Source organism: Rhagoletis pomonella, unplaced genomic scaffold, assembly GCF_013731165.1.
Source record: "Rhagoletis pomonella isolate Grant_MI unplaced genomic scaffold, Rhpom_1.0 Rhpom_scaffold_00006, whole genome shotgun sequence".
Classification (NCBI taxonomy): domain Eukaryota; kingdom Metazoa; phylum Arthropoda; class Insecta; order Diptera; family Tephritidae; genus Rhagoletis; species Rhagoletis pomonella.
In genome coordinates, this window is record NW_023458560.1 from 50,227,953 (window position 1) to 50,239,229 (window position 11,277).

General features: G+C 37.6%; 1 protein-coding gene across 2 annotated transcripts; it reads left to right on the forward strand.

The window, feature by feature from the left end:
• Positions 1-751: 751 nt before the first annotated feature.
• LOC118740907 (tubulin polyglutamylase TTLL4-like) lies at positions 752-9,365 on the forward strand. 2 transcript variants are annotated; one of them, XM_036472661.1, is made up of 11 exons: positions 752-890; positions 2,631-3,245; positions 4,313-4,895; positions 4,967-5,341; positions 5,413-5,599; positions 6,357-6,527; positions 6,617-6,741; positions 6,806-7,245; positions 7,316-7,759; positions 7,834-8,073; positions 8,903-9,365. In XM_036472661.1, exons 2-10 carry the CDS (start codon positions 2,652-2,654, stop codon positions 7,993-7,995), a joined length of 3,081 nt encoding a protein of 1,026 aa, XP_036328554.1. In that variant the 5' UTR covers positions 752-890; positions 2,631-2,651; the 3' UTR covers positions 7,996-8,073; positions 8,903-9,365. The 2 variants fall into 2 exon arrangements, with proteins under 2 accessions (XP_036328554.1, XP_036328553.1); XM_036472660.1 differs by lacking the exon at positions 752-890 and adding an exon at positions 2,259-2,440.
• Positions 9,366-11,277: the final 1,912 nt, after the last annotated feature.

Below are 11,277 nucleotides of genomic sequence, written 5' to 3' on the forward strand. Positions count from 1 at the left end.
AATTAAAACAAAAATTAAATAAAATAGAACAAAATAAAATTAAACTAAATTGAATTATTTTAATTTAAATTAAACTGGATTAAAAATAAGCTATATTAAACGAAACAAAATAAAATAATATAAAACTAACTGCATATGTATAAAATAAAACATAACAGAATAAAACAAAAGTATGATGACAAAAAAATATAAATTAAAAAAGAATGTAAAATAAAATTAAATTTAATGAAATTAATAAGATAAAATCAAATTGTGCTAATATTGAATTACATATTATTATTATTTTTACATACTTGAATCAAAAAAACACATATAAAATGAAGTGAAACAAAATTAAATTAATAGCAGATGCTCTTTCCTTATTACAAATCCTTTAATCAGCGTTTCGGACGCGGGAAAATTTTCTTCAAACCTACGAAATTTCATGGTTGGGTTATCTTTGATCTATTACAATACAAATTTATTACTGTCACACAGGGTGACAACTGCTTAAAATAAATGCAAGAAATTTCAATACAACTCTTGATTTATTTAATTGTAATAAAAAATGGAAATGAACAAATCAGGGTGATGAAAGGAAATTATTTTATATGAAATTTTCTCAAAAATTTACCAAATTTGTACCAAAATTAAGTAAACAAAATCTGTGGAAGTAACTTTACTTTAACTTCTGGCAGCACTCTGTATTCTTTTACAGAACCAACTGCCATCAATTCGCCGCTGGCAATGCCACACACATGTTAGTCTGTCTGCGACAAAGTAAGCACGAAAAATTCTGTTAGAAAGTTCAATTAAATTTAATTATTCAATGTTGCTTTTCAAAATTTTGTTGAAAATACATACATAAATAGACAAGCCGAATCATCTGTTTGTGTTTCATAAGTGCGAAGGTGAGTGAAGAAATTAATTCAGAAAATGTGCCAAAGTGGTGGTTAGAAATCCAAGCGTGGCTGTTGAAGCAGCCGGCAAAAAGTCGTTTCTACACCCATTTTCCCACAAAAACAAAATGCTCGTAGCTGGAGCTGTTATGTCGTTACAAAAAAAAAGATTAAAAAAATACTTTAATGAGTAATAATACAGAGTAAAACTGCGAAACTAAATATTATTCAGCAAACAAATGTGGAATTTCTAATGAACAGCGTAATTTTGCCAATGAGCAACAACAATTTGCACAAGTTGGCATTTTGCAGTGTGTGTGTGTGTGTGTGCTCGCAAGTGACAGCAGCGAGAAAAAAGAATTGGCGGTCGCATGGCATTTTGCTCATTATTTTGAACGAATTTGTTGTTGTTTTGCATTTTGTAGCGTTTCAACATGTTGCTTTTGCCTTACAACATGTTCCTTTTGCCTTACAACATGCTCCATTGTATGTTGCGCGAAAAAAAGAAGCGGATGCGGATTTGTGCGCCTTTTTCCGTTTTATATTTTTAAGTGCACTAGTTATTTTCCTGCACACAGTTGAACATCGAAGTATCTAAGAAAAGTCAAAATATCGTCAATTTAATCACTATGAATTGATGGCGCCATGCTATGAATTAAATTAAAAAAAAAAAAAAGTTGAAAAATTTGTCACTTACATTCAAAGACGAAGTGAAAAAGAAAAGAAAATAATTTAACGTCGCTTATATTGACAATTTTAACGCATAAGACGGAAGCACATACCTACAAGCGTAAGTTACCGCTTTTATGATTTTGTATGATTAACAAGAAACTCGCTGCTGTTGTATTTGCAAATGAACGTGCTAACTTGTGACATTGACCTTCACCGTTGCACCATCTCTTGTCTCCAGGAATCACTATGCGCTGCGGTGTCACTCGTCAGCTGATTTTCTTTTACTCATCAGCAACTGTCGCCGATTGGGACACGTGTGCCGTGGGCGGGAATACCTGGTTAGCGTCAAGAGGTTTGGCAATTGTATTGCACCTGAATTGCTGCATTCTCGTGAATACATACATATGAACATACATACGTACATGCTGTATGTATACTTTGCGCGCCACCAAACCATCCACAGTAGTGTTATCACTTGGCCGACCAATTCATCAAGCGGGCAACAATACTCTTGTTTCGCCTGATCGATTGCCCCACCACAGTCGGGCATTCCGCCCAATTGATTTGCTTCGATTGCTCAATCCAAACGCGAACGTTTGTGCTCGTGCCATATTTTCTTTTTATTTCGGATTTCGGTCTTATTGCTGGTGTTGTTACAGTTTACAATGGGTCTCTGCAGCATGCCACCACGAAAATAGCTTCAGTTATTTTTGTGCGCTCCGCGGTTATTCACAATATCGCGGCGAGGCGAGCATCTTCCATTACTTATTGAAGAGTAGCGCGTAGATTGCTCAACCCTGTATTGGATTTATCAATTAATTTCTTCAATGATTAGAAGGAAAGTGGGTGCAGACGGCAGCGAGGGAGTTGGCAGCGCGACATTGCAACAAGTTGTTACGTTTTATAGTTACCTTCACAAGATTTGTTTGTCTGGCAAATTTTATTTATTTTTTTCATTCATTATTTTTTCTTTGTTTGCAATTTATAGTGCTATCTGTAGTCTCAAGTTGAAATTTGTTATCTGACTTCATTATAGTAATCGCATTGTACTTTTTTTTCTTTTCTTACGCTTTGCTTTAGAAATCAAAATTCAAAGTGAAAATGGCACCAATTAGTGAAAAAAGGTCACAGCCTCCAAATTCGAACCACGTCAAAGAGAATGGGCACACAAGTCAAGGCCATGGTCATACGCATCTTCACACTCACGCGAAGGAGAACGCCAGCAGCAATGCGTCCGGAAAAAGTGCTGGTGTGAAAAGTAAAGGCTTGGAGATATTAGATTTTCATGAATCATGGCTGGAAGAAGTCGAACTGTATAAGGATAAATTGTATGTGCAAAAGAATCTTTTACTATCATCGCATAATCATGCTCATACACCGCATGGCTGCCAAATCGATGCACGTAGCCATTATATTAGTGTGAATAATCAGTATATGGTTAATGCAACAGCAACACCCGGTGGCCATATGCCAAATGAGCACAGTAGTAATAACAATAATTATAGTATTATGAATGGCACGATTGTAAAAAGAAGAGGTGCTAATGGTGGCACTTCAGTGACGGGATGCACAGTAGATCCATCGATAATTAGCAATGCCTCACATAACAAGTCAAATCGGATTAGTATACGCAGCAATACTGCCGCACCCTTGACGTCTCACGTCGACTCGACCATACCAATGACTGGTGTGCAGGTATGTATAATTCATAATTATAATTTACTATTCGTTAATGTTTCGAAATTTTGTATTCATATGTGCTTGACAAGCATGCTGGATCGATTTGGAAGTGTATAGTTGTAAGAACTTTTATACGAGGAACGACAGGCGCATGTTTGGTTATAGATTTCCCTTCGGCGTGAAGAAATTGGACCCAAGTCCTGTAACATTTAACAGATACATGTAGAATGTAGTAATGCAGCTTTTAAACTCTCGACTATGTTATATAACGTCCGATCGCTAAAATACTCGGTATTTACTTGTTCAAGCAGCTAAAATAACAAACCATACATATTAAATTGAGGTGTGCACCGCGACCTAATGATCTATTGCACCCTATACTGTTAATCCTTCTAAACCTAAATCCATAAGAAAATTCAAGAACGCTTTCAGTGGTAGAGAGCGAAGGAATGTGCTTAACTCTTGTCAAATTGAACTTAGACCTCACTTAATCTGCAGACTGTATCACACTATATAGTGGTGAAAAATCATAACTTTCCCAGATCATTATTTCTCGCTCCAAAAAGAGTTTTATTTTAAATTTGGTTGGCCGCGTACTTGGAATTGGCTACTTAACGATACACTTCTTTGTCGTAAAAATAGTTAATTGTGGTTCCATCGTCGATCATGCCTTCATCCTGATAATTACAACTAGTCGACAGCTTCCAAATCGATTCATCTTCAAAAATATATTGTCAAATATGTTTTTATTGGAATATATTTACCTAAATTGTGAATTAACAACGTGGTAGCCCTTTTATTTATGTACATGTACATGTTCGTATTCTTATTCTTTTCCACCCTTCCAAAAACCAAAACAAACAAAAAATTACTTATACTATGCGTACGGTAATTAAACAACCACACAACTCAAATAACTAACGCAAAACACTACACACGTACACATAAACATAACTATATTCCGCGTGTGGTTGATATCCTGTCTCGATATGATGCTGTTGTCGTATTTTCTCCATTGTACCAATGTGTCCCGCCTGTTATGTGTGTTTGTATTTATATGCATGTGCTTCCTAACGCTACAGTTGCTTTTAAAGCGACCCCGTGATGAACCGGTTGGAGCGCCAAAATCTGTTGTACATAACTCCAAACGCCATTCCCATCCTCACCCGCCGCATACGCAATCGAATACCAGTTCACGCCGTTCAGCATCACCACCCAAAAGACTTGGCGGCGGCGGTGGTGGTGGTGGTGGTGTTGGTACCAGCGTAGGAGGTGCCGTTGCTGGTGCTGGCATTGGCAGTGTCGCCTCCGCTGCTGTCAATGGCGTAACTACTACCATTAATGCGAACGATAAGTCCTCCTTCATGCCAACATCCCAGAAAGCGTTAAGTAAAATCATTGTGAATCAGTTCCACGCTAGTAGCCTGCTTAATGATAATGATAAAAAATCGGAGCTGCTTACGCAAAATGGCCTAAACAAGACGGCTGCAACCGCTTATGAGACTAGCGTATATGCCTCACAGTATATGTCGCTCGATAATCGCACTTATCATAATCGTCATCCAATTGTGGATAATTCTACTTATGTGGGCGTTTCTTTAGCTAAAGGTGGCGATGGTGATCGCGCAAAGCGCAGCAGTACACCCGAGGATGATCCATGTGCAGGTAAAGAATCGCCCCTATAATCTTAATGTCAATTAGAAAGATATTTTACAGTTTTTCTATTAACGTTTTAGCAATCGATGTTATCAATGATTATTCAGATAGTGATTCGGATGAAGAATATAGTGGATTTCCATTCTACCTAGCCAACGATTTAAATGAGATACACCAAAGTCAACATATACGCTTTCAGCGTGAACCACAATCTAACGATAGCACCGAAGATAGTGAAGCCGATACCGAAGCGAGTAAATATTTCAAACCGAAATGTATATTATCGCCAAGCATATTTCCCAATGTGCCGCCTTATTTGAACTTCTCATCGCATGCCGAGAAAGGGCCACAAGTGCCACCAGCACTGCATCGTGTGCTGAAGTGGAAACTAAGCCCAGTAATGCCGAAAATTGTGAAACGCGTGGTACTTAACTCAGGTTTTCGTATTATAAAAAGTGAGTGCGTGAAATTTTAGGTTATTTCAGTTTTGAGAAGAACTTGATTTTTTATTTATTTATTTGCGCAGACACCACCGATTGGATGGCCATTTGGGAGAAGCATATGAAAAGTCCAGGTTTTCGCACAATACGCTCGCATCAAAAATACAATCATATGCCGGGTTCTTTTAGAATCGGCCGCAAGGATAGCATGTGGCGCAGCATACACAACAATATGAAGAGATTTGGAAAAAAGGAATTTGGTTTCATGCAAAAGTAAGTGAATGTTGTTGAAGCGGCAGCTCTTCATTAAGTAGCTTAGGTGAGCAACTGTCTATTGTTGCCCGTAGGGTGCGGCAGAAACTTAGCAAACCTATGCAAATGCTGTTCTGTTTAATCTGTAGCTTCGTCTACTGCACCCTTCACATGTGTGGCAAAATTTAGAACCGGTCGGCAAATCACCTCAAGCACTGACTGCAATCGATTTAACAACCTCTTTGGTCACGATGAGATTATGGGCACTTCGATAGTCAGCCTTATTAACTATCGCAGCTCTTAAGACAAATGCAACCTAACACTGGGGAAGAAAAGCTCACAAGAGGCCGGCCAATAGCGACTGAGGTCTTGACCGAATGACTGCCTACCACACATATAGCCACAAGGACATGGTCCCTTCTGGTTGAGGCCGTCTGGTGTGCATGTGTGTCTTTGGAAAACCATGCTGATGTAAGGCTGGGCGCAAGTGTCGGATAATTCAGGAGAAGAGTGGTGCTTTTAGTGTATGCACTGGTGAGAGAATAGTGCCTAGTTTGGCGTTCTTCGTCGGTTTCTGTGTAGGCATCACTTCCCTTTGGGAAAATGTGTGTCGCTATGCATAGATTGAGGAGTGCAGTAAGTTATGATTTTCCAGTATACGCAACCAGGTCGACCAGAAAGGACCATCGACGCAGTGCATAAACATATCCCAATATAACTTTTTGTATTAAAAACATATACATTAAAAAAATTAACCGTGCCTTCTTTTGACTTCAAGATCGTATGTTATGCCTGATGATTTGGAAAGCTTACGCCAAGTTTGGCCCAAAAATGCTTCGATGCTAACAAAATGGATTGTGAAACCGCCAGCAAGCGCACGCGGTACTGGCATACGTATTGTAAATAAATGGAGCCAATTTCCAAAGGATCGACCACTGGTAGTGCAGAAGTGAGTGTGTGTGTGTGCCTAATTTTAGCACCAATCAGCGTTTTACATGCATTTGTAATTTTTATGCTTATCCCAATTCTTAATTTTAGATACATCGAGCGTCCACTACTTATCAACGATAGTAAATTTGATATGCGTATATATGTGCTAGTTACATCGATAAATCCTTTGCGCATCTATATGTACAAAGATGGTTTGGCGCGTTTTGCATCAGGTGAGTGCGCTATTATTTGAGTAAAATGTAGATTTAAAGAAATTATGGCACTTTTTATGCACAGTTAAATACAGTTCGGAGCTCACTAGTCTCGATGATCGTTGCATGCACCTCACCAATTATAGTATAAATAAATTCTCACAAAACTATTCGAAAAATGAGGATTTTAATGCTTGTCAAGGCCATAAATGGACGTTGCAATCGCTGTGGTCATGCCTAGAAACGCGCGGTGTAAATACTAAACGTCTTTGGGCGACCCTGCGCAATTTGGTGATCAAAGCAATCGTTAGCGGAGAATCGGGACTGAATCGCATGTATCGACAAAATGTTAATTTTCGTTATAATTGTTTTGAGTTGTTTGGTTTCGATGTGTTGCTGGACGAGAATCTTGTACCATGGTTGTTGGAAATAAATATATCACCCTCCTTACACTCAGAGCTGCCGTTGGATTTGCATGTGAAAGGACCACTCTTACAAGCCGTTATGAATACAGCGCTCTATCAGGTGGGTTAATTTGCATTGCATATACTGCTTTGCTTTGCTAGTCGCTTAACCAAACGTTTCTCACTTGCAGGTGCCACCAAAACTTAATGAAAAACAACAAAAGGAAATATTACATGAATTGAACCTACAAGGTCCTCTCTGTCATGATAAGCGTATATTCACCACATGTCTCACTGCCGAAGAAGTGCGAAAACACAATCAGTTCACCAATCGTACAATTGAATTTCGTGAGGAATATCTCGATTCCATACTTGATAATCTACTGCCAGACGATATACGCTGCCTAATCATCACCGAGGATGAGTATGCGCGTTGTGCGCCACTTGAACGTATCTTTCCAACAGCCGATACGCACACCTACCTTAAGTTTATCGATAATCCACGTTATTATAATCGGCTGTTAGATGCGTGGGAAACACGTTATGGCAATTTCCGTGAACAGGGTATTGCATTACTGAGGGGCTACTGCGTTGATGGTTACCATTTAAATGTGTCGGATGCGGCTTTAGAAAAGGTGAGTTAGATTGAACCGCTGAAGTGGAGTAAGAAGTTTTTAAGTTAATATGTTTTTTTTTTGCTGTTTTATAGGAACCTAATGTGGCTTTAACCGAAATTGATATGTTGCATCAGAAGAAGAGCGACGATCAAGTTACACTTGTACCCGATGGTGCGCATGCGGATAGCGCTTTAGCTTCAAAAGCGGGCACACCTGACTCAACCGCGGATGTTTCCGTGCGTTCGCAACGCTAAATAGCTGCATGCTCAGTGGCATGTCGTTGATGGTGGCTGCCAAACACCACGTTGGTTGTATTGGCAGTGAGCGCAAGGGTGAGTGGAAAGTTTTTTTTTTTAAATCCTTTGCACATAAAGAGTGATTCAAAAGCAAGTTTTATTTTGCATAAAGTCGAAAATGTATAAAAATCGATTTAATGAAAGGCATATGAATTCTAAATCCAAGGGGCTATGCAGACCCTTCCCCCAGAGATGATATGAAGAAAGTAGTAAGTTTTAAGAAGAAAATTTAAAATTGAGCACTGCAGAAGTAAGGCTGCGGTTTCGGTAAGAGGAAGGGTAGATCCAAACTTTATCAGAGAGCAGCTCAGGGAAGAGATGACGGCTCAGCACCACTGACGAAATATAGGCTTCTAATGAACCTCCATAAAGATAAAGTGATGATTTTCAAAGCCATTCTTCAGGGCTCTGCCGACTAACAGGGCATCTGCCTGATTTAGAATTCTGGCCAGATGATCGTTGTCGCTTTTTTAACTCAGCTGAATAGGTACCATTACACCTGCTTCTTGAGTGTGTGGCCGTTTCGGGAACTCCAGAGAAAAGTCTGTGCTTTAGGTGGCCAAAAGATGAGCACATATGTAGGTTGAAAAGATTAGGTGAAGTGTTGGAAAGAATAGAGGACACTATAGATCCGTTAGGTCGCAGTGCCTGTCGGTTATTATTATCTTTACCAGATCTATCTAAGATGCTCGCACCACACCTTTAATACTATGTTTTGTGTTCCGAGATGTTAAAAGCTAAAAGTCGGCGGTTTTCATATATTTTAAGTCTTGAAGGAAAACTTGTGCTTGTACCACGCTGTATGTGTATTTATTTTTCTTTTTTTTAATTTTCGCCAAATAACAATTTACTCTATTAATTCCAGCTGCTGTGAGAGTAAGGAACTAAGACTGAACTTAGCTATCCAACAAACAAAACAACCTAATTGAAAAGTATGAACACAAAAAACGCAACAAAAGCAACTATAATTTTATGATTTAATCGATGAATGATAATCAAGCTAACAAATTGAAGTCATTGAAATTTAGTAAATTTTTTTGGAAAATGTCTTAGGAAACAACGCGCTTTATTAAGTACTACAACTACAACAATACAACTTACCTTTAACGACACAAAAAAAAACAACTTAAAACTAGTGAAAAAGCAAAAAACAACAACAACTAGTAACTTATGATAATATACGAATATAATTATATTATTAAATTAAATTTGATTTAAAATTCTATTTTGCTAAGAATATATGAAAACAAAAACAAAAAACAAAAAATTAAAAAAGAAAGAGTCGAAACGAGCAGAAGGTAAGCACAAATTTATTATAGAGCATTGTGTGCATGTATGTATGTATTTAAATGCGCGAGAAATTATTACTAAAAATGATGATGATTTTGATTTTGTTTGTTTCATTTCAATTAAAAAGAAAAATCAGAAAAAGAAAGAAAAAAGCGCTAACTAGAAGAGGGCTGGCAGCATACCAACAACCGGCAATACTTTGTTGTGATTATTATAATTCGCATACCTTTTGCGCAGCATAAGCAGCTAAATTTAAATATTACAACTGCTGGACACTATTACTACCTCAATCATCTCGAAACACGGGCATCAGTACATGTGTACATATTCTCATCGACATATTTAATCATTTGTTCATCACCTCAAAATAATTGCACCATAAAAGTTTAGCTGCTGTAGTACAGTTTGTGTAGAAAAAAATGCAATCAGCCGGTTCTACTACAATCCAATGCACTGAATATACATTTTTGTTCAGATACAGCATTGCCGTTTTGATATCATCGAAAAGGCTCAAAATGCGCACACACTCATTCATATTCAATATTAAACTACATACACACATATGTGGACATTGCCAAGCGCATTTACAGAAAACATCTACATTCATCATGAGGCTTCATTTGTTCATGTAAGTTTTAAAAGTATTACATACATATTTACATATACTATAGGCTACGATTAAGGAAATGCATGCGAATCGGTTCAGTGAGTAATTCAATGAGTAATTCACTCTTCAATTATTTTTAGGAAAATCTTATATGTAAGGTACTACTACTGCCCATCATGAATTCCGTCGGAAATCGCTATCATGAATTCCGTCGTGATCAAGAAATTCGAAATTCGTAAGAATGGTATCACTGATTTCGAGTTATTTTATTTTGATTTAGAATTATTAAACCAAACAACCTTAAAAACAAACAGAAACCAAAGGCAGCACTAATTACGATTGCGTCGGAATTGCTGATAGCATTTCTCCCGAATTCGTGACGAGAGATTTTTTCACGACGGGAGTTCACTCGGAATCTGTGATAGGCCTGTAGACCTTTGTACCTATGAGCAGATATTCGGGTAGGAGGATGGAATTTATGCAAACATTTCTGTAGTTGATGAGTACAATTGCAATATTGTAGGAGCGTTTGCATCAAAATATGGCCAATTGAGATCTTAAAACTTCTTTACCAGATAATTAGTTACTATTACTTCGCACAAAATTAAATAACTTAATAATCTACCATAATTTTGAATACATAGTACATACATATATATGTATAAGAAAATACTAACACCAATATAAACTTATATGCCGAAGCTGTCGACTAGGCCAACGTTGACAAGCAGAGCAGGCGGTCCGGGAGGTTCAGGACGCCCCATAAAACCAAAAAATCTATAACTGTAGCCGGCGTAGATAAATGAAAAATTACACGTTAAATCACACACATGGATCAAAAACGAAAGTTTTGGATAATATTGCCGGTCGTTCGGCGATCATGGAAAATACCTCACAGCTTATTTCTATCAATTCGCAGTACACTTTTACAAAGAGTTAATGCCATTAATGCACTCCAGGCCATTCGGTGTTCAGTATTCAGAAGATCATAACTACTGAGAGCATTGAAGAAGTTTATTAAACGAACTTTGAATAGTGGCAAGCGAAGAAAATTAGATGACCATTTTAGTAAAATCTACGAAATTCTTTTGAAACAACCAAGAAAAATCCCACCAACTTTGGCAGGAAAAGCACAAAAACAGTGTTGTTGGCTACTCTAGTAGAATTTATTTTGCCAAGCTTAGCGCTAGATGGCGCCTAATTATTTCAATTTCCGTCACATTAGGTTGCTGTCCGAACTAAATTTTATAGTGGCGGCTAAACGGGCAAGCATCTTTATATTGTAAGTTGATTTTAAATGGTGGATTTTCAAAAATTACTGCATGACTACAAAAAATATATTT

Coding starts and splice junctions, on each gene's coding strand:
- LOC118740907 (XM_036472660.1), top strand. CDS start 2,378: ATGATTAGAAGGAAAGTGGGTGCAGACGGCAGCGAGGGAGTTGGCAGC. Junction 5,600..6,356: donor GAATTTGGTTTCATGCAAAA/GTAAGTGAATGT, acceptor TTTGACTTCAAG/ATCGTATGTTATGCCTGATG. Junction 6,528..6,616: donor CGACCACTGGTAGTGCAGAA/GTGAGTGTGTGT, acceptor TCTTAATTTTAG/ATACATCGAGCGTCCACTAC.